This window comes from Corticium candelabrum, chromosome 22, assembly GCF_963422355.1.
Source record: "Corticium candelabrum chromosome 22, ooCorCand1.1, whole genome shotgun sequence".
Classification (NCBI taxonomy): Eukaryota; Metazoa; Porifera; class Homoscleromorpha; order Homosclerophorida; family Plakinidae; genus Corticium; species Corticium candelabrum.
Window position 1 is genome coordinate 1,234,103 of NC_085106.1, and position 24,153 is coordinate 1,258,255.

The 24,153-nt window shown below is 42.1% G+C and overlaps 1 protein-coding gene across 1 annotated transcript; it reads left to right on the forward strand.

The window, feature by feature from the left end:
• The first annotated feature begins 224 nt into the window (after positions 1-224).
• LOC134197461 (E3 ubiquitin-protein ligase HUWE1-like) lies at positions 225-24,101 on the forward strand. The gene is made up of 39 exons (XM_062666791.1): positions 225-426; positions 523-621; positions 686-811; positions 868-957; positions 2,025-2,240; positions 2,517-2,630; positions 2,699-2,767; positions 2,831-2,930; positions 3,002-3,102; positions 3,345-3,406; positions 3,461-3,549; positions 3,719-3,885; positions 3,981-4,082; positions 4,415-4,832; positions 4,886-4,966; positions 5,162-5,268; positions 5,327-5,504; positions 6,094-6,391; positions 6,451-6,508; positions 6,627-7,705; positions 7,816-7,938; positions 8,068-8,138; positions 8,198-8,349; positions 8,415-8,633; positions 8,822-8,941; positions 9,341-9,664; positions 9,735-9,890; positions 10,144-10,262; positions 10,326-10,410; positions 10,465-10,577; positions 11,069-11,120; positions 11,293-11,519; positions 12,455-19,293; positions 19,855-20,088; positions 21,167-21,404; positions 22,056-22,854; positions 22,998-23,297; positions 23,638-23,828; positions 23,888-24,101. The coding sequence occupies exons 1-39, from the start codon at positions 385-387 to the stop codon at positions 23,988-23,990; spliced, it is 14,061 nt and encodes a 4,686-aa protein (XP_062522775.1). The 5' UTR covers positions 225-384; the 3' UTR covers positions 23,991-24,101.
• Positions 24,102-24,153: the final 52 nt, after the last annotated feature.

Consider the following 24,153-nt stretch of genomic DNA (forward strand, 5'->3'; position numbering starts at 1 on the left):
ACAGTTTGGGAGAGAATAAAACAATCTGTCTGTCTGTCTGTCTGTCTGTTTGCCAATCTGCTCGAATGCAATAATCTATTCAGTTGTCTATTGTTTCATTACAACTCTTTTTCTCCTTTTCTAATTGCCTGTCATTGATTTATATCGCCCATCCGTGCTAACGTGCGCGGGGTTTGACTTTCAAAAATATGATTCGTCACAAGTTAATTTCAATGATACCCAGAGCCTGTGTCTTCCTAAGCAAATCGTACGGAGAACCCGCTGTGAAACGACCGGACACGCAACATACGCCTACTGCCAGCCAGTAGGCGATTGAATATCGACTTGGTAACTGTTAACAGAGACACACGAGTTTATCATCTTCTGTTCTCGTCTGGCATTATCATGAAAATCGAAAAGAAACCTCAGAGGACATTATCAGAGTTGGTAGGTGATAGTACGTTGTACTGTGTTTTGTGGGCCCCTTTTTCTTATCACCCGACCGCATGCGCATCTTGTTTGTGTACGTTTCTTTGCTTGTAGCCGTTTGGGTGCCAAGAATTGATAGAGAAACTAAAGAATTGTGACGAAGCCGTGTTGGATAGGCAGCTGAAGTTGTTAACCACGTGGAATTACGGAAAGGTCTATTGCGAAATTGAGATTCTCACGTTACAGAGTGACATCCGGGAATGCTGTTCATTTTCAGTGTGAGCTCTATCATTGGATTGACGTGCTCAATCGTTTTGATGAGATCCTGGAGAGAGCATGGAAGAGTGAAGATTCGAAGAAAGATGATTGTGTGAATTTGTGTGTTGGTACGACTGACCACAAGGTGAAGTGATAGAAGTGAGTGTGTGGGTGTATTGTTATGTTGGATGCTGTTTCTAGGAGATTAAAGGCCTGGTTGTGTCAGTTTTGAAGTTTTCTGCTCTCTTGATTGAGCACTCTTATGCCCGGCATGTGTACAACTCGATGGAGGTTCGGAGACTAGTTATGTGTCATTGATATAAGTGATAATATAGGAGTTTTGATCAGAAAACAATTTCTATGATAAATTGTCTTTTTGTCTCTTTATTTGGCCGTCTGTCTGTATCTGCATGTATGTATGTATGTCATAGTGGTGTGTGTGTGTGTGTGTGTGTGTGTGTGTGTGTGTGTGTGTGTGTGTGTGTGTGTGTGTGTTTTGAAGTTTATTGCCAGAAAGACATTGTTTTTACAGACATTACATGAGCAGCTGTCAGTTAGACTTTGGACATATAATAGCAAAATGATTTTAGGTAGATTAACATTCAGTTTAAAGTATAGCTCGTTTGATTAGACTTTCTCACTTAGGTGGGTTACAGAAAAATAGATATGTACCATGTGGTATGTGTGTATGTATATATGTTGACATGAGGCATAAAGGAACAGCGGTGGACATGCCAGCATGTATATATGTACAGTATGTCTGTTTATTGTGCCATTTTTCTGATTTATTCATTTATACGCATCTATCTTTGCATGTTAGTTTGGTTCATGCATCTCAGATCTGTGTGTCTACTTGAGAACAGGACTGCTTCACCATGGGTGTCTCTATATCTGTCTGTCTGTCTGTCTGTCTGTCTGTCTGTCTGTCTGTCTGTCTGTCTGTCTGTCTGCCTGTCACAATACGTATATTTTCAAACATTGAACTATTGTACATCAACTGTAAATCACTAAAGTAAAGTCCATGTCTGTCTTGTCTGTCTGTCTTTCCGTCTGTCCGTCTGTCTGTCTGTCTGTCTCTATGTCTGTTTGTCTGTTTGTCTGTCTTTCATTTATTGAAACACAAACTCTACGTTACATTTCTAACATCAAATACAAGAAATCTACTGAGTTCAGCTTTAGTCTGTGCCTGTTTTTCTGTCTGTCTGTTTGTCTGACTGTTTGTCATTTAGTACATATATTTTTAACCTAAACCAGATTTGCAAGAAATGTGAAGCTACAACTAAAGTCTGTCTACATCTGACCTACTACACACGTGTTGTGAGGTAAATGTTGACTAATGTTTGTGTTGTAAATTGTAGAGTCTTGTGACTTTATTGGGATCAACTGATATGGATGTTATCATTGCTGTCTTGAACCTTCTGTACGTATTCAGCAAACGTTCCAATTTTCTTGTCCGTTTGTCTTCCGATCAGCGCCACTCGCTGCAAGTTAGATTGAACCATTTGGCGGAGTCTTGGGGTGGCAAAGAAAATGGCTTTGGACTTGCTCAGTGCTGCACAGACAGACCGATCACAGTGAGTGACTATTATAGGTTCTAATGTTGTCTGTCTACTTGTCAATTTGTTTTCTGTTTGTTTGTTTGTGTGTCTGTTTGTTTGTTTGTCTGTTTGTCTGTCTGTCTGTTTGTTTGTTTGTCTGTCTGTTTGTTTGTTTGCCTGTGTGTCTTTTGAATTGAATTATTTTATACTGTCAATGATCAGTTGCATACATGTAAGTCTTACTTTGTTTTACCTTTTCTTTCCTTGTTTGCATCTCTCACTTGTCTCTTGTAATTGTCTCTATGTTTTTAGGAGTTCCCGGAGACTGCTACAACGCTGCACTTGGAATTTCATCGTGAACCCACGAACTCTGGTGTCGTTGAGTCTACATCGCTTTGCACAATCCACTTGGAACATCTTGAGCAGGTTAGACCGACTGTTTAGATGTTATTGTACATGGAGATCAGATAGTAAACAGTTAATGTTGTATACAGTTGGTCGAGTCACCTGTTGAAATCGTGAGGTATCTAGTCAGGCAATACAAAGTACCAGAAGAAAAACAGGTAGTCAATAAACATTACTGCCATTATTTCTGTAGATTTCTATAATAATTGTATGCTCGTCAGATGTCTTTGCTATCTCATGTTCGCTTGGCAAAGTACTTTCCTGATTTTTCAAAGCGAATTCAATGTGTTCAGTCTCGTCTTCAAGCCATCGCAGTTCTTGGTAAGAGGAGAACGAACTTGGGTGAAACTTTCAAAGTTGTGTTGGTTGTGCTTAATGCCTTTGTCTTGTAGTCTACTCGAATGCCGGCGCCGATGTCGTCACGCCTTTGCTGTACGCAGGATTCACTGAAGAATTGGTGGAATTGCTGCTGCTGGAAGATCGTAGGCTAATTGTAAGACGGTCATGTTGCTTTATTGGTTGAAGGGTGGCATGTTAGCTAATTGCCCTTCATGTCTGTCTGTCTGTCTGGCTTGCTGTTTATCTGTTTGTTTATTTGTTTTTGTTTGTATCTGTTTTCTAATGTCTGTCTTTTCTGTACTCGTGTCTGTCCAATACATGATATAATAATATGTCATGACATACTGCCTGTTTTTTGCCAATGTGTATCTTTGTTCAGTGTTGTTTGTTCTGTAGGAAGTCAGGGCTGCTGCTCTTCGAACGCTGACGTCTATTATTCATCTGGAGAGAAGCCCCAAGTATGAGGTGCTTTGGTGTCGTGTGTATCTGTGAATTGACGTATTTTTGAGTAGACTAAACAACATCATTGATGCCACGGGGGCTGCCAATTATCATGGGTTTCTGCCAACAGTGGCCAGAAATTGTGTTGCTGCCATGACTGGTAATAACAAACCACTGACAGACGGACGGACAGATGGATGGATGGGGGACAAACAGACGGACAGACAGACAGGCTGATGGATGAATGGATGGACAGACAAATAGACAGAAAGACAGACGTAAAGGGTTGAAACTATAGACATTTGTCATTGGGTTGATACTTTCTTTAGATCCTGCTGTTGAGTCTCATCCCTTGAATTTCTCCACTGCTCTGTTCTCATTCATCTACCATTTGGCCAGTTTGGATTCCGGAGCAGGAGCACTCTTGTCGTGTGGCATCCTGGAAACATTATTGAAAGTCATTAACTTTAGACATCAGGATCAGAGCCATCTTACAGTAAGTACTATTTTGTGAGATGTTGGGTTTTCTTCAAATTACAGCTGATCCGGTGAGGAATGTGATATTAGTTGTGTGTGTTTTTGTGTGTGTAGTTTGTGACACGAGCTGTGCGAATCATTGACCTGATTACCAATTTGGAAATGGGTGCCCTTCAAGCACAGAATGGCTTGGCAAGCCTGATCGCACGACTTCAGGTTGGCTGTTATTTGTTGAATGTGATAATGCATTTTGGATTGATTGATACAGAATGACAGCTTGCATGCAGACGGCTAGATAGACAAACGAGTGGATAAATGAATGGGTGTGCAATTGGTGGGCAGGTATGCTAAACAGTCAGGTAGCACTGTTTTCCCTATGATACAGTTTTTGTGTACATGTATGCAAATTTGGAGTTTTGTGTGCAAGCTCCAAGTTGGCAGTTGTCTAGGAAGAACCTGAGCTAGTCATTAAAGTTTTTTGTATTAGCAGTTAAAGGATATAGAAATCTTTATCTATGAGTTGCATATAGTCATCTGCTCTCTTTCAGTATGATGTTGATGAGTGTCGGAAGATACAACCTTTTGAACTATCCAGCGTTTCGGTTGGCTCCACTGCTAGTAGCCAAGAACTTGCTGCCATGGACTTGGAAGCTGCAGCTAATGAACCAGAATCAGAATCGCAACACAGCGAACAGCAGTCTCTTCAAGATCAACAGCAGAAAGTTGGAGATCAATCACTAGATACAAAACCTGTAGACTCACATGATCAGCAGGAAGTAATGGAGACAGATGAGCAGGGAGCTGCTGTTGTGGAAGAGAGAATGGAGGACGAAACTGGCCGTAGTTCAAGTGTTTCTGTCATGAAACTTACTTGTTTGCCTCAACGGGCGGCTCTAGTGAAGTCAATTCTCAATTTTTTGAAAAAATGTATTTCTGATTCTGCATTTGCTGATAGTATTCGAACAAGTTAGTAGTTTGTTGTGGTTTATGTCTATTTTTCTTAGTGTTGTTTCGTTTAGTGATGGATAGTTCTCTTCCCTCATCTCTCAAGCATATCATCAGCAATGCTGAATTTTATGGATCTGCACTGTACTATCTTGGTCAGTCACAATCTGTACATGTTGTTTCAGTCTAGTCTTTTCATTTATCTGTTGATCGGTTTGTTTGTACTTTTTCATTTTTGTGATAAGGCTTGCTTGCCTGTCTAGCTGTAGGTTTGTTTGTTGGCTTGGCTGTCTCTGTTCATGTACAAAATTCCTAATGGAAGTAAACTGAATTGATATGTATTTCATTAGCTACTGAAGTTGTAACAGCTTACATCTTCCATGAACCATCTCTTCTGTCATCACTGCAAGACACAGGGCTTACGGGAGTGATGCTTAACTCACTGATTATGAAAGATGTTTGTTTCCTTTGTTTCTGTTGTACATTTTTTGATATATGTATTTGTTGTTTACCAGATTCCTGCTACTCGAGATGTTCTTGGTTCTCTTCCTAACATGCTTAGTGCTTTATGTCTAAATGCTCGAGGTTTGGAGGCGTTTGTGAACTGTAAGCCATTTGATCAGCTATTCAAAGTGATGCTGTTACCTGAATACTTGCCTGCTATGAGAAGAAGGAGAAGCACAGATGACCTGGGTAAGAAAATAGACATTAGGTAGACGCCTTAAGATGTGTGAATGTTTTGTATTGTCAGTATGCATCCTTTAACTTAACACACACACACACACACACACACACACACACACACACACACACACACACACACACACACACACACACACACACACACACACACACACACACACACCACACACAGACACACACACTCTTGGTATTATGCCGATGAAACTTTGTGAGGTGCATGAAATTCCTAGCGACATCAGTGATGGATAAACAACTGTTGTAGTGATTGTAATGCACCATCTCTGCTCATTAACCAGAATATCAGCAAATGACTTTTATTTCGGCATTAAGTACTGTACACATGCATGCCAATATTGGTTGTTATTCTAGTGAAGTTACTAATTTACTGTAACTACTCAAGTAGGTGCCAGTGTCAGTTATTAAATGAACATTTATTCACTGATTGTGCTTGGTAAGTGCCATAGGCACTTATTTGGGCATAGGTGCTTTTTACTGCCCTGGAGTGGCACTAGAGGCAGGCATTTATTTGGTAATTTATGGTACTATGACAAACAACACAGCTGCAATGTTGTTTATGTAGATGACACTGCTACTAACCTTGGCAGTGCAATGGATGAGCTCATGCGGCACCAGCCAACACTGAAGTCTGATGCGATGGCTGGTATAGTGAAACTGCTTCAGCAGCTGTGCGAAATGGGTCGAGACCCAAAATGCACTGTCAACACTCAAAACGAAGCGTCCAGATCTGACATGGAACAATCAAGTGGTGGCCATGAACGCCAGGGAAATTTAGGAACAACAACAGATGATGAAGATGAAGACGATATTCCTAGGGATGCTGTGAACAGTCAGAGAGCTTCACCACAACCAGAAGCTGGGTGAGGTTTTATTGAAATTATATTGGAGAGAGTAAGAGTGAGACAGAGTGTGTTGTTAGGCAATTGGAGCCATCATCGAAGAAGGCAGTTCCATTGCTCGATTATGCTCATAATGTGGTAAGTGTAAGCTGCAAAGTGTGTTGTGTAATAGTGTACATCTGGGTGTTATACAATAGTACAATGGGACTTACTATATGCAAGATTGTTATTGACTTATTTTTGTTGTTTGTTGTAGATTCGCTTTCTCTTTTCGATTCTTAACAATAATGCTACTGATGATCACTACCGAGAATTTGTGCAACAGAAAGGTCTAGACCCTCTTCTAGAAATTCCATCACTTCCGAACATGCCTATTACGTTTCCCATCTCACCTGCTTGTCAGTCAGTAGCCATCACTTGCAGAGGCCTCTTATCAGTTGCTGTACAACCAGAAGCCTTCACCCAGTGCATTCAACGTCTCACGGATATTCTGTTGAAGCTCAACGATGCTTGGTCGGGGCACCACACAAATGGCTCTGTTCTGCTTCATGAACTAGCATCTAGTGCTAATCCAGCCATTGCTCTTGAGTCGGCACAGATGTCACCTCTTCTTCATTGCATGGTATCTGCTCACTCTTATATCAACATTCTGTCTGTTTTGTGTAAAGTAACACAAAGTGACTTGAAAACTTTAATGATAACGCAATGGACTAGTAGAGCAGGGTTGGCTCTTCTTGGTCATCTCTCAACCTTATGTCGTTCTCTCATATGGGAGTGCACAGTACTTTTGGCATTGTGTACTCCAGGGCACATTCCGGAAGATTCTGACTTTGGTATGGACGATATACGGAAACTTGTTCCAGAATTTGACAGACGAACAGCGAGTATGCTTGCTGAATCAAATGTTAACGAGACTACAAAACAAGAGGCAGCAACTGAGGGTTCATCATCATCAGTAACTCCAGCTGCAGGTGCCGTATTAGAGCAGCTTATAGAGCTGGAATCAGGAGCAAGTGGAGGTCCTGGTGCATTGAGAGGCGAAGAGGGAAGCGAGTTAAGTGAAAAGATGCCAAAACTCTCTCCTCAACTTGCAACCATCATAAAGTACATTCGGCCTTTGTTGACTGTTGCATCTCGTCTTGGACGCAGTGTTTCTGATATTTATTCTGTTCTTGTACGGCTCTTTGTCATTCCGCAACACCAACCAAGACGACATAGACATCCTCCTACTCCGCCAAAGCAACCAGCATGGGAATGTGTATCAGTTCTCACAAAAACATTAGTAGATGGTTTTACATGGCTACCACCAGATTTGGCACCTACCCCAGGATTTAGGTGAGATGTGAGCTTAAGGATGTGATGTGGTCTTGCTGTCTGTCTGTGTGTCTGTCTGTTTTTGAAGTTTTGGAAACCTACATACTGTTATGTATTGTGTCATTTTGTAGATTAACGTTGTTGTTGTGCTTTACGGGACTAACATCATCAATGCTATTTGATGAACAGAAGTCACCTTACCACGTCATGCTCAGACAGTTTACATCACTTGGTGGTGTGGATGCTCTATTAGCGTAAGAGTCAAATTTATTATGTGTCAAGTGTTTGCATGACAACTATTACGATGCAGAATGACTCATGCATTGTCATTTTGTTACTTGGTTGTGTCTTGCTTGATTTGTGTTTATTTGAATTCATTTTAGGGCATTTAACTGGGCTGTTGATGCTGGCAAAATGGATTCTGTGGATTCGGCAAGAAAAGCTTCACTTTATGGTGTTGCTTATTATGCTTGCTCATTACAAATAAAGATGTTGATTTTTTACTGTATACAGAGGATGCTGGTGAATTTGTTGACATGTGGCTCTTTCTAATGGAACGCATGGTCAATGTTAATTCTATTCTTGATTCTCCCCATGCATTGCTGGCCAGCTGGAAGCCTCCTAAGAAGTTTGATCCTCTTGCTTTCCTTGTAAAAACGCACAAGGTGAGTGTTCTGTCCATACTGTTTGTTGTCTGATTAGGTATATTTGTGTCAAAATGATGGGGCAGGTTGCATTTTCTGCTGTTTCAACTCTTTGGGGCCAGAAACCAGTACGTGAAGTTGGTCAAATGTCAGAGGCCGTTTTACAGATATTGAGTCACATAATGAAAGGAGAGTCTCAAATTCGACAGAAGCTTGAGAAACAAAGTACTGATGATCAGCCGACTGACGGTAGTTCAAGTGCTGCACAGCCTGATGTCACTGTCAATGAATCATTTCTTCGAATGGTTAGAGTGAAAACAAATAGACAGATAGACAGACAACTAGTTGGGTAGATGAATTGACAGGCAGATGCAGACAGGTGGATGACATATGGATCAGATAGTTAGAACTGTTTGAGAGCCGAAGAGGATGAAATAAATGAAAAGTAACAAATATGCAGCGTGTGTATCAGTTTATAATATTTGATTTGCAGCTTTCTGACATGGGATTTCCTGAGAGTCATTGTCGAGAAGCACTTGCTAGTACATCTAACAACTGGGATAGAGCAATGGAGTATATTCTCTCACATCCCCCAGCTGAATTTGAAACTGATGTAAGTCAAACATCAATCCATGTTTAGTTGAAAGAAAGACTTACTAATGTAATAACAGTGAGGGTACTTGAACGTTATGCAGTAGGACTGAAAAGTGCGATTGTATGGTAACATATTTAAAGTACAACATTCTAAGACATCAACCAATATACTAGAGAAGAGCATGTCAAGGGCGACAAGTGGTACAGAAAACCAAAAAGAAACAAGGATATATTTTGATTTATGGTTTGGTTACATATGTATACTTTTATATCATTACAGTTTCCATCACTAGGTGTATCTTGAATTGCACTTAATTCCAGTGAGATGCTAAGGTTGTTTTGGTTCTAACAAAAGTAGAGCGTAGATCTTATTTGTAGCTTCTGAGCAGGTGGCACCATTTTGTGTTTGTGTCTCTAGTTGTTGGGCTCTCTGGGTGCAGAGATGAGTGAGGAGGAACAGATGGCTCGTGCTATTGCTCTATCGCTTGGTGATAACGTAGTAGAAGAAGAAAAGTCAGTGAAAGAAACGAAAGAACCCGAGATGGAACAGAAAGAGGATGATACGAATTACATAGAAAAATCTGTTCTTGATGAGTTTACAGATCAATTGTTGGTCGGGTGTCTTCAGTTGTTGGTCCATGTCCCAAAGGCTGTGCATGGTGTTTGTGATGTGGTAACAATTACAGCTAAGAGGAATGGCAAAGCTTGGAAGAAAAGAACAATAAGTGGTTTGTACAAAGAGGTAAGGAGCATGATATTGGAGCAAAGGCAATGGCAGTATTATTAGTATTTTGTTGATTATCTCTGTGAAGTTGAGTGTTGGTATCTCAATGCTGCTTGATTTGGGTCAAGCTTGCCTTAGCAAGTCTCCCAGTGAAATGGATCAAGACTTACTAAAGGAATTTATTGAAGGCAGTCATGTAGCTGAGTTAGTACCATGGCTTCATCTCTTTGCACTACTTTTTGAGGTTAGAATAGTCACTGGTCATTGTGCATGGCGTACGTACGTGCGCATGCGCACGCGCGCGCGTGTGTGAGTGAGTTTGTTGTCTGCAGCATGTGCATTTGTTTAGTAGTCTTGTACTTGCTTTGTACGCACTAGTTATCAATCCAATCTAGAAGCGTTGTTGGTGTTTCATGTGTTTGTACATTGTTTGAGTCTCTAAGTAGCAGCACCAGTGTTTAGATGGTTATTTTGTTTTACTCTTGTCTGTTTCATAGGAAGACAAACTCCTTTGTACTGAAGTCTTTGAACAGACCAACTTTGTGTCTCAACTGGTCTCTCTTGTTGCTCGCACAGCCACGTGTTTGTCTAACAAAAAAGACACACCGACACCAAAGTATCTCACAAGAAGATGTTGCAGTGAGGATAAATTCTATCATGATTTGTTTTCTTACTGTAGGTGGCTATCATTTGTTATCCTTATTCTTGACTTGTATCAGAATGTATCAAGTCCCTACTACTTAAAGCAGGCTTGCAGGAAAAAGGTTTTGAATGCCACAATATTTTGTCTCTTGTCCTACATGACTGTGCTACTACAGGTTCCACGAATGTGGCAGTTTTTTGACGAACGTAATCATCGCTGGCATAACTACTCAAATGCCAGTAATGCAACACTGAATGACTTGTATAACAAGGATGAGCCGATTGCAAGGTGAGATGAATGATATCTGTGTATTTTTATCATTGACTGTATCAAGTCTACATACATGTGTGTAATTAGTAACTGTGTAATTTTTGACATATTATTTGGCAGTCTGAGCTTTAGTGAATGATTTCTATGTATGTCATGAAAGTACGTGGTGTGGGATGGTTGATGATAACTTCAGATGGTTGCTGATCGGAAGTGTGTATTTGCATTCACACACACACACACACACACACACCAGTGTGTATGCATGTGTGCTCAGATGCAAGCTTGCGTGTACATGCACTTTCATATGTGTATATGCAGCACAAAATTAATGTGCTTGTAGTTTGCATTGTGTATCTCTCCCTCAGGTGTTGTCTTCATTCCTTGGGGAGTCGTTTTCCAATGCTATAACATTGTACACCTCCTTGTTTGGCATAGTTGGGTGCATGGCAGTAATTCTTCCATCTACCCTGGATAAAGGATGGTACACTGAATCAACGTTTGCATTGCAGGGTTACAGAAAACCGACGAAGATGTCTCATTGATTTTCGCACTATGATGCAAGTTAGTAGCAATAATTCTGTGTATTTGTGATTACAAAAACAAGTGCATTTGATATTGCTTGTGCATCTTCAACGCTGGAGGCATTCAATGTAGTCTACATTGATATATTTGATTGTGTTATTTGTTGTTACATATGATGCAATTCTTTGATTTCTGTTGGCTTGCTTTGTAGACAGATGAAGACACTGGTCATGTTAGGCCAGTCATGTTTGTTGAAACACCAACAGCCAATTCACAACAAGAGGAAGAGCAGACATCCAGCTCTAAAGAGAAGAATTCAAGTGACCAGCCAGGATTGAGTTTTGATGAGAAGGATGCGGAGACAAGTGTCAAAGCAACTGTTGATGATGGGAAACATGTGGTTGGGTTGATGGAAGATCAACAGATATTGCTAATTCGGTTAGTTTGTTTGTAACTCTAGCTGATGTGTTGGTATCGTGGAGACGTGCATAGGGCAGGCATACAGAAGCACACAGACAGAGACAAGTACATGCTTACTGCGCGCATGCACACACACACAGACACACACACACACGCACACACACACACACACACACACACACACACACACACACACACACACACACTCGCACACATGCACGCACACTACTACTACTACTACTACTACTACTACTACTACTACTACTACTATGTGTGACTGCCACTAATAACGGTCACATCACCTCGTGAAGGGGGCAAAAAACACAGTCTCAGAGTTTACGAGTCAGTACTTAAACCACACCCATGCCTCTGTAGACCTCGATGTCAAAATAGAAACCACATCGTTCCTTGCAAGCGACCTCCGTAGTTCTCTAGTCACACCAGCTTCTCTTCCCAGCTGTCTGATCACAAGAACCTCGATGTATATTGGCTTTTCAACGTAAACTCCCGACGTTGTGTCTTTCGCTGTCTGTGCAGACTTCTTTAATCAATCGAGGAGCTTGCAAAACGGCTGCAGTTGGACAGGAGAGGGTTGAAGAGGGTGATGCCATTGAGTCTATGTCCTGAGCCCTCATTCAAACTAATCCTCTTCTGTGATGCCCCGTGTGTGCCTTGTTGCTCTGACTCAGCAGTAATCGATCGTTTTTGTGCATCTAAGAGATGGTAAACACCAGAGGAGACCGGACAAAAGCAGGCAACCATAAAGCACAACATACTCTAGGTGCTGTCATGCAACATCCGACACACACACACACACACACACCACCACCACCACCACCACCACCACCACTACTTACTAGCACTATAATCATCACCACCACACTACACTAAACTACATTACAGTTATCTGTTGTGATGGATTATGTCTTGAAGTTTCTTATTTCTTGGCTTAGTTGTGCTACTCAGTTGATCAGTGTTCCAGTCACTGCAGAAGCACTTAATGCAATACTGCGCTTTTGTCTTCGTCTTACTCGAATCCACACTTGTGCTGCCGTTTTCACTGAACACGATGGTCCTAAGCATCTTCTAAGTTTGCAGCAGTCGTCTGCATTCAGTGGCTTTTCATCAATTATTACTCTGATATTCAGGCATATTCTTGAAGACGAGGCAATGTTGGAGAGGACCATGGAGTCAGTTGTTCGCTCGGTTGCATTACCTGGAGGAGGCAGCAGTCGTGAATTGTATACGGCCTTTAGAAAGCTTGGTCCTGCTGCCTGTCGTAAGCCTCAGTTATTTACTGATGTAGCTATGCATCTTCTACGGATTGTTCCTTCAACAAAACATCAGGAAGAAACCAATACTTTGCCTGGTCGTGGTCAGCCTCTTCTTCAGTTGAAAGCTCTTGCAGCGCCAAAGAAGCCAATGAGTCAGTTGACAGATTTGCAAGAAACTGCAGTGAAACAGCTTTTGGATGCTCTCTGCTCTGGTGTAGATGAACACCAGACTGAAAATGTAGAACAGAAACGAGGACAGCTTGCTGTAAAAGGCTTCCAAAGGCAAGTGACAGATGGTATGGACGAACAGGAAATTGAAGAGGAGATGGATGTTCAAAGTGAAACACAGCCTCAACAGTCAAACCAAGAAAAGAAAGCAAGTGATAGCTCTAATAAACCACTTCTTTCTAAGGCAGCAATTCTCAAAATACTAGCCGAGCTTGTACGCTGTTACCCGGGATGTGCAAGATTGATAGCAGAGTATAGCGGAGGAGCAGGTGAAAGTGACTCTGTATTAGCATACATACTGGATCATCTTCTCACAGTGCCATCAACTCAAAGTGAGTCTTCTTCTGATGTCACTGCTGGCAACAGTTCTGACACGGCGTCATTAGCCAGGATCTTACTTGTTACTGTCTCTGCTGTTCAACACAGTCCTGATGCTCATACTCTCTTAGTAAATGAGGTTAAAGCTGCTTTTCATCGTTCATTGCTTATGCCTGAATGTCCAGTAAAGCATACCAGAATTCAAGCACTAGCAGGATTACTAAGTGGAATGATTGAGCCTTCGCCGCCAATGGGTGGCACACCAACTATGACAAATGTCCACAAGCTTTTGCTTCGAAAAGGGTTGCTTTCTGATTTGGCAAGAATAACTCACAGCCTTGATTTGTCTAGTCCCAGTATGGCTAACACAATAAATGCCGTCTTGAAGACTCTGGAGTCACTAACTTTTTTGGTGAACAGCTACACACAAAAAGCTATGCAGCAAAGTGATAAAAGAGGTGAGAAGAAGGCTCTCGCTGTAGAGCAATCTAGTGATGCTGCAGATGAAACACAAACCGGATCTACTTGTCACGAGACAAGCGACCAAACTGCAGAGAGCGTGAGTCAGAATACAAGAGGTGAAGAAACAAGCCAAGAGGGAGCAGTTCAATCTTCTCAGAGTAGTCAGCCAGCAGCAGAAGGAAATAGTCAAAGATTACATGAAGAAGAACATTTTGCTGATTTATCAACGTTGGCCCCAACATATGATGCTGACATGGAAGATGTTGTTGCCACACAAGACTGGGATATGAGTGAAGTCGCAGCAACTCCTCAGCCACAAGACAGAGGTGATACTGAGAGTATGAGTGAAGATGAGGTTGAAGATGAAGTTGCCGAGTTTGAAGCTGCAGTGGAAGAACTCCTTGAAGGTGGAACTCGAAATACCGGTCAAGACCATTTTGTAGTTGAGGAGCCATCTAGTGATGAAGAAGAAAACAGTGATGACCATGAAGGAAGCAGAAGTGATGGAGCTGACGAAAGTCATTCTAGCAATGAGACTGTAAGTGTGGAGTCAGAAGATGAAAGTCATGATGATGAGATAGATGTCAGGCATTCACCTGTACCTTCTGCAAGTGATGGTGAACAATCTACAGAAGTTGTATTGACTGTTGAAACAGTGCCAGAGTCTAATGATCGACATTCAGACAGAGGGGAAGATTATGATGTTCACATTGTTACTGAAATTGTTGATTCTCCTCAGTCAGGTGATCTTGAAGCTGCAATTGGTGATGCAGAAGAGGAGGATGGTGAGCAGCTGAACGAGACAATGGAACCAGTAGATGGAGATGAAGACATTGGTGATGAAATAGATGATGATGATGATGATGATGATGATGAGGATGAGGATGATGAGGATGAGGATGAAGATGATTATATGGGAGATGATGATGAAGAAGGTAGTGATATGGAAGGAGACGAGGAACATCTTGATGAGGCGCTATATGGTGATATGCATCTTATGGATGATGATATGCCACATCCATTGGAAGAGATGCTCATGCTTGTTGCAGATGGAATGTATGATGGTAGACCACCCAGTGGAGAGCAGTTGGGTTCGTTGTATGCTGGCTATGACCAAGACTTGTATGAGGCGGTAGGTCTTACTCGGCCTGCTGTTGAGAGTGTGCCTCAACAACACCCTCTTTTGTCTCGATCTGGAGGTAATGCTCAGCATTCTGTGGCTCAGATGCATCAGTTGAGAACTTTAGCTGGATATCCCATACCTCGAGTTGGTGCTCGACATCGAGGTCAGTTGCGACGTGTTAGTCAGCAGGTTAACACTCTAACTCAGCCATCTGCACTAGGAGGGGCTAATGCACAGCCTCATGCACAAGCACGGCACTTGCTTGGACCTGCGGTCGCTCAGAGTCTGTTTCAACTCAATCAGCACAGTGTGACAGGTAGAGTTGGGGGTCAATTGACCAGGACTACACCACATGTTCAAGTAATTCCTCGTGCAGGTCTTTTGCCTACAGCACATGTGTATCTTTCACACTCACATCCTCGGGGGCAACACTTCCTCAATCCGTTTGAATTTGGGCCACCTCGAGTACAGCCTAGTAGTTCAACCATTCCGTCATCTCTCAGCAGGTGGACCGAAGAGAGTCGATTGCTGGATGGTGAGATTGCTTATAGCTGCTTGGAGTCTTGTCAGAAGAAGGTACTGGAACTTCTTAGAACATATAAAAATGACGAAGAGAAGGCACTTCTTGAAGAGCAGCAGAAGAAAGAAGAACAAGCAAAAACTGAAGCTGCACATAAGAAGGAGGAAAAAGAAACTAAAGCAGAAGCTAGTAGTAGTAGTGGACCAAGTAGTCAAGCTATGGAAACAGAACCGTTACCTGCTGAACACATGCCACCTGTTGAAAATGACGGCGCTGTGAATACAACTGAAGGAATTGCTGATTCTAGTCAAGTTACTGAAGGTGCTGAAAGAGCAAACGAATTAGTGGAACCTTGTAGTCACAGCACTCCGATTTCTGGTGATCATAGTTCTACTCCTCAGCCTCAGCAACTATCACAGGAAGTAGAAATGAATTCTGGTCAGGTGGATATGGAACAAGAGCAGTCTTCAGAGGTGACTACTGCAGTAGAACAGGAGCAAACAGCTGTTGAACAAGATAAGCCAACAAATGAAAGTACAGCAACAGAACAAAGATACAATCCAAGAATACACGATGAGATGGCGAGTAGCCGAGAAGAAGCAAGTACTGGTGAACTCACTACTTCTGAACAAGCAGAACTTGCTACTTCTGCACAAGCAGAAGTTGGAGTAAGTAGACTGACCCATGCTGGAGAGGTTGGAGATGAGGTGGAAGTTCTTGAAATCATCTCTCAAGTGCACCCAGCAGAAATGAATATTTCTGGTGTGTCAAATCAAAATGAAAATGCTAGTCAGCAGAACTTGCAGGTTGATACTTCAGAGTCTGAAGTGACAGAGCAGTCTAACCAATCAGAACAGCCATCATTTATGGACGAGAATACAGATGGAGCTGGGGCTATCGCTGAAACAGGTAGTGTTGGGCATCTGTTGTCTGAACAGAGCTCTGTTAGCTCTGTTAATGGACTCTCTGCATCAGTTGCTGCATTAAGGCCATACTCAATTGCTGGAGAACACAACTTTCTTTCAAATTTGGTTGAGTCGAGTCTTCTTACTGAGTCGGGAGGTGAAACAGTTGTTGCTTCGTCAAGTTCACAGCCAGTTTCATCACAGGATAGATCAATGCCATCATCTAGTAGTGCTCCTACAGAAGAAACGATAGCAAATGTTTCATCTCGACTTCAAGCTAGTCTTATTAACCAGGTTGATGGAATTGAAGCTGAAAATATGTCAATTTTCTTGTCGGCTCTTCAGAGTCTTGCACCTCGATCATCGGCAATAAACCCTGCAGTATCAGTTCCAATATCACATGGTGCAATGAGTCTCCACTCACCGATAGATCAAACGACTAGCTCTGAGCCAGTTGACAGTAATCTTCAAACTAGCTTGTCAAATGTAGGTGACAGAACCCTTGAAGCTCAACAGTCACCTAGTTTAGTGCAAGGGGCATTGGTTGTTGGTGAGAATGAGCAAGAAAGAAGTGAAGCATCGCAAGCTGAAGGAGGTCAAAGTGGTGAAACAGTTAGTAACTCTGAAGTAACTACAACAACTCACGACTCATCTGTTTTGGAAGGAGTTGACCCATCATTTCTTGCTGCCTTACCAGAAGAACTACGTGAAGAAGTTGTGGCTGATCAGTTGCGAATGCAGCGTGCTCGGCAAGCAGCAGAATCAAGAGCTACAACAGCAGCAGCAACAACGACAGCAGCAGCAAGCAGCAGCCAACATGGTTTAGAAGTTAATCCAGAAGTACTTGCTGCACTTCCACCCAATCTTCAGGAGGAGGTGTTACAACAACAGAGGATGATGCAGGCACAACATACTGGAAATCAAGCGCCCGACATTGTCACTGACCCAACTGCTTTTCTTCAAAATCTTCCTGCTTCTCTTCGCCAAAGTCTTTTGACAGAAATGGATGATGACACACTTAGTCACTTACCTGCTGAGCTAACATCTGAAGCAAGGAGACTTCGCACACAACGAGATGCACGTCATGCACAAATCCTACACGAGCAGTTTTTAGCAGCTGCTAGTGGTGGAGGCTCATTGTCATCATTCTTGAGATCAACTGGCTTGAGACGTGCTGGTGCATTTCGACAACATATGGAAGGTTATCGTACTTTGCATAGGCCCTTTATGCCAATCTACGCACAAGGAGGCTCTGCTAGCAAAGCTGGAGTTGCAGCTGTTGAAAGGAAAGAAGGTGAAGCTTTGGGGAAACAGCTGTTGGATCGAGAAGCCCTGACATGTCTACTTATTCTTTTGTTCATCAATGAACCCAAAGTTCACATGTCCCAGCTGCAAAGAGTCATAAAGAACTTGTGTCAACACAAGGAGACTCGTGCATGGATTATTTCCACTTTGCTTTCAATACTCAAACGCACCGCAGCTGAAACTATGGTGACATCTTGCCAATCACAAATGCTTTCTGCAGGCACTGTGTCTGGCAACTCAAAGAGCACAGGTGTGAAACGCAGTATTGCAGAAGTAGGAGAACTTCCTAGCTTGCAAAGTGCTCAGGTTCCAGAAGATCATGTAAAGGTTTCTTGTAGAAAACCAGGATCTTGGTTGTCTCTTAAGGTCGATGCAACTTTGGGTTCAAAGGCCAGTGTGTTTCAAATTGAGAAAAGCAGTAAGGCAGCAGTTGCCACAAGGATAGACGTCCACCCTCATGCTGTGCCTGTTGTTTGCCGTCATGTACTTGATCAATTGTACTGTTTAGTCAAGTATATGCCAAAGAGTTTTATGCCTCAGTCATTGCTAAAACAAGCAAGTGAAACTGATGATTCGTTAGACAATGATGTTGCTCCATTTACTCTTGAGTCTGATTTCTGGGACATTCTTGTACAATTGGATGGTAGTGGATGGAGTCGTAAAGGAAAAGCTGTGGTAAAGTCCAGTGTCAAGCCAGTTGCTGAGAGTCACATAGTCAGTAGTTGCTCAAAGTTTGGCAGCTCACCTATTGGTCACCTTCTTTCCATGTTGTCTCATCCAGTAGTGAGAAGGAGTCAAGCTCTGACTGACCATTTGCTCAAGATTTTGTCCACACTTAGTAGGAATTTACCAGAAAGTAATAGTGTTGCATCACAACAGAAACGGAATGCTACTCACAGTAAAGATGCGTCCATTGAGTCAGCACAGAGTCAATCTGGCGAACAACAAACTTCAGAGCAGTCAGCAGAACAACAAGAATTTGAAACACAAGTTGAGGCAGCAGCATGTAGCACAATTGCGCCAACTACAGCAACGCAAGCAGAAAAGACGGGTGGTTCAAAGGATGACAGTCCGTCGAGTGATGTTGGTTTATTTGTTGACCCACCGCTCTTGTGTATGGTCGTAGATGTGTTGACTGCAGGGTTGTGTAGTGAAGAGGGCTTGGAGGATGCCACTACTCTTCTCTTGCAACTTTCTCGACAAGGAGCAGAGAGCAGGGAAAATGCTTTAGATTTGATGTTGAGAGGCACCAAAGAGCTAGGACTGAAAGTGTGTCAACAGGTTGATAACTTGCTGTTGCAGCTAAAGGATCATCAGACAAAAGATCCTACGAAGTTCAAGTCAGCTGAGGATTCTGAAGGTTCGAGCTCATCCATGTTGTCAGCTGCTGAGAAACGGCGGACCATGCAGGATGCAGCTTTGGCGTCTCTCAGTCGAACCAGTAAATCATCCAAGAAGCACATGGATCTTCATTTACCAGCTATGAGTGAGCTGACATGTAAAGCATCCACTCAAATGACATTCTTACGAGCTCTCAAAGTTGTCCTTCAGTTGAGAGATTCGGCAAGACAAGCTGCAAAACCATCTGGCAGATCAGTGAATCAACTAACAAGTCGGATGGAACAGCAAAGAGAAAGGCTCGAAGAGCTTCGTGAAAGTAAGTTTGTAGTGTTTTGTCAAATTATGTTTGGAATGATTATTATTACTCGAAATCAAGTATTTTTCTAGAAATCAGCTAATTAATTATACATGCCCATATACTTATCATACATATATATTATGTACACTAGTGTACTCATGATTTGCACACTGCACTGTTTGCTTTCTCACATATTACAGCAGACTTATGATTAACCTCCTCGTTTGGGTCTGGCATTGTAGGAACCTTGAGCTGAGGATTCTTACTTTTCAGCCACGCGATCAGTGACATGCTTCGTGGGAGTTTGCTCACGTGGAGATTTACGTCGTTTCCAGACGTACATACGACTTACGCATACGTAAAAGTTGTGCCTCGCATTTCCATCATTCTTACTGCGACATACTACACACTGTACTGCAGCAGTACAGTACTGCCTTCTGGCAGGTTTCAAAATTAAATCACTTCTGAAATAGATACTTGCTCAATTTTCGAATTAGTTTTGTTATCGAAATATACTTGATTTAGTGTTTAACTCGTACAAGTATAATGTATAATTGAATTGTCATGTTGTGTTTTCAGCTCTTGAAGATGTCCGGCGTGCACGGGGATCAAGTCAGCACAGTTCAATTCGTCATCTGGAGCAGGTGCAGCAAGCTCTTGAGGATTTGGAAGCAGAGGCAGGAACGTTGGCTTCATCGTTGCAAGGGATTAACATGATGTTAGATGTTGGCACAAGAGAACCTCCTGCACAACAGGCAGATGAGGCAAGTGGCAGCAATGCTTCCAATGTAGCAGAGACCAAGAATGCACCAGGTACATGTCTGATGTTATTATATTGGTGTGGTGCATAACTAACACTTTTCAAGACTGATTGACAACAAAACTGCCGTCTAATAATAAGAGGGTTACTGTGTAGAGGGATTAACATATAGGAGTAGGCAGGCAAGCTAGAAGCCACATGATGGAAACTCTTGACTTGCAAACTACAGGAATATATAATGTCATATGGTCTCATTAAGTCTGATAGGCTGACAATACTGCTGAGGCAGATGGAGGCAGACTGGCATACAATATGGGTCATGCATTTGTTTGTTAAAGGCACACTTCGTCGTTTAGCACTATGCCCACGCAAACTTGATTGCATAGCTACGCAATCAAGATAGAAGGTTGGCCTGAACTACAGGCAAAGCTGGATATGAAAGCACTAGATATTAGCAGCAAACAGCCTTAAAACAGAGTGCATACGATGGTCACGTGAGAAACATTTCATCAATGCTCGCTAATGCTAGGAGCCTCACTACCGTCAAAATGCTAGAAGACACTCGCGAAACGTTGAGGAAATGTGCTCGTGGGTTATGAAACGGGCATGGATGTGCATGCAAGGCTGAAGGGTCCAATTGCACTGCATTTGTGCGCTTGTACTTATCAAGTGATATATTATTGCTTACCACGTGATCATCATATGCGCTCTGTTTTCACGCTGATATGTAGCACTCACATCTTCAAACCTGGTTTGTGTAAAGCGTAACCTATTTGGTGCCTTCGACTTGAGGAAAGATGCCGAGTTGGTTTGCGAGCGATCTGAACTCTGCTTCAACAACGAGATTGCAATATCGCTCCCGTATGTTTTCCTTATTTGGAACAGTGACTACGCTCTGATATCCAGCTTTGCCTGTAGTTCAGCCCAACCTTCCAACTTGATTTCGTATAGTATGCAATCAAGTTTGTGGGGGCGTAGCGCTAAACGATGGAGTGTACCTTTAAGCAGACATTAAAGACAGACAGATACACGAGTTTCTGAACAGGGAGACACAGATAGCAACTCAAGATTAGCAGATTGAATAATGATTGACACACAGACAGACGTAATAGTGTTTTGTGTTTGATGAAGGTGATGAAGAAGCTGTTTTTGTGTTGCCATCACTGAGTGAACTACTAGACCTGGAAGCATTGTGGGAGAAGCTTAGTCATTGTTTGAAAGTGCTCGCTGAAAGCACAGACAGTCATGCAGTCTTAGTTCTGCAGCCAACTGTAGAAGCGTTCTTTTTAGCCCACGGCTCAGAGAAAGGTCAAGCAACGCACCAGTCTACACAAGACAAGCCGCCTGAACGTTCACTCTCACACCACAGGTTAGTAAAAATGATAATATTCAAATAGCATTGAGGCATAAATCAAGTAATTTGTAAGTTGTCAACTGAGGCAATGCTATGATTCTGTAACTGGCCGTAGGTCTAGGTGCTGTAAAACAAAACAGACATTTCATCACAGGAACGGTGGCATCTTGAATGTTTAAAGCATGAGTTTGTTTGTGACATATGCAGTCGTGCATATCAAGTTGGCCTGTTCCCAGAACACATGGGGAGATTTATCTTGGATGACAATGACGTTACTTTGTGATGTTACTCTGTACCAATCAAAACTAATTTAGGATACGATACAGTGGCTGATTGCTGGTAGTCAAACATGCTCTGAGGATAGTGAACTAAGACACTGGTTTACAGTACTTGAACATTTGATATATAACGTCAATGTATTTATTGTTATTGACACTTGGTATTTGTACACAGAAAATACGACAGTTGTGTTGGCCAGTCAGTAAGGAATGGCCAGTGAGTAAGGAATGGCAGTATGTGTATTGCAAAATAGTGTCACATTTAGTGTTTGCCATGATAAAAATACAGTAATGAAATAATTGAACAGTGTAGCAGCTGTATAGATATGAGAGTAATTTACTGGATTGTTTTGATTGATTATGTCATTACATATTTTTGTGTTTTTAGACTGGTTTCTAGTGAGTATAGCAATCCCAACTCACCTGCTATTCCTCTACCGCTGAGTCCTAGTATTGCTAATGCTCCAGGATCAGACAGCAAGCCCAATTTCTCAGACCTTCCTGCAGACATGGCAAAGTTTCTGCAATTTGCAGAAACTCACCGGACAGTTCTTAACCAAATCTTACGTCAGTCGACAGCTACATTGTCAGAGGGTCCATTTCAACTTTTGATTGACCACACTAGACTTCTCGATTTTGATGTGAAACGTCGATACTTTAGGCATGAACTAGAACGAATGGATTCTGGAGTAAGAAAAGATGACATGGTCATTCATGTTCGGCGAGAGAATGTATTTGAAGACTCTTTTCGTGAGCTTCATCGTCGACGGCCGGAGGAGATGAAGAATCGAATGTACATTGTATTTGAAGGAGAAGATGGCCAAGATGCTGGTGGCTTGTTACGCGAATGGTTCATAATTATGTCAAGAGAAATGTTCAATCCAAACTATGCGCTATTTTGTACAACTCCTGGAGATAGAGTAACGTATATGCCTAATAGTATGTCCCACTGCAATACCAATCATTTGAGCTATTTCAAGTTCATCGGACGGATTATTGCAAAAGCGATTTATGACAATAAACTGCTCGAGTGCTACTTTTCCAGATCATTTTACAAACATATTCTTGGCAAGTCAGTCCACTATAGTGACTTGGAAGCTGAAGACTACAGTTTCTATCAGGGACTGGTGTACCTGCTTGAACACGACCCTAGTGACATGGGAACTGAGTTGACATTTAGTACAGAGGTGAGGCATTCATACGGGTTGTTTTGTTTTGTTTTGTTTGTGTGTTGGCTACCTGGTTGTCTTAGTATTGTGTCTGGTCATTCTTGTTGCAGTCTCTTTTTCTAGTATGACTGTACTTGTCTTGAGTTTATTTTGTTGCATAGGTTGAAGAATTTGGAGTGTGTGAAATCAGAGATCTGAAGGAGAATGGTGGTAATATTGTAGTCACCGAAGAGAACAAGCGGGAATACGTGCATCTTGTATGTCAGATGAAAATGACTGGCTCTATTCGTGCCCAAATCAAGGCGTTCCTGGACGGCTTTTATGAGATCATTCCTAAGAGGCTTATTAGCATCTTCAACGAGCAAGAACTAGAGCTACTCATTGCTGGATTACCAACCATTGACATTGATGATCTGAAAGCCAACACTGAGTATCATAAGTACAATAGCAACTCACCACAGGTAGGTATGTCTATCACTGGTTGACGCTTTTTTGCATATTCAAGTAGGGAACACACTTGTAGTTGTTGCAAAGTAATTCATTGTGGCCTACCAGTGGTTGAGACAGTTCAACTTCAGTGTTGTGCCACTATGAATAGCCAAACAGTTACGACTTGTGTACATGTTAAACAAGCAACTATGGCTGACAGCAATGGGGCTGGTTGTACTTGTAGACACACAGACAAGTTTGTTACTGCAGATCAAGTGCTAAGGACGCTACAAATGATACTTATATTTGTCACTCTGAGCCATATCTGTTGTGGTTGCTATTGATTGAGTGACTGATACGTTTGCTTTACAGATTCAGTGGCTATGGCGTGCTCTACGTTCATTTGACCAGGCAGATCGAGCCAAATTCTTGCAGTTTGTAACGGGCACGAGCAAAGTACCTTTACAGGGATTTGCATCTCTCGAGGGCATGAATGGACCACAGAAGTTTCAGATTCACAGAGATGATCGCTCAACAAGCAGACTGCCATCAGCTCACACTTGGTAATGCCCGTCTTTTACCTCAGTTTCAAAAAGTAATCAACTGTTGTCTTGTGTTATAGTTTCAATCAGCTCGACTTGCCTGCTTATGAGAGCTACGAGAAGCTTCGATTTCAACTGCATCGAGTCGTGCAGGAGTGCCCTGAAGGTTTTGGACTAGTCTAAGGGACCTATACTTGACTGTTGGCATTTTCTGGAGTTTAGAGATATATTAGTTGCATGTTCATCTTTGTCAAGATGTTAAAATGACACATTAGAATGTAGTGAACGCAGTTATACGGGCTATTCGTTAATTACGGGATATTGGTAATGCGCGCTACTGTACAAC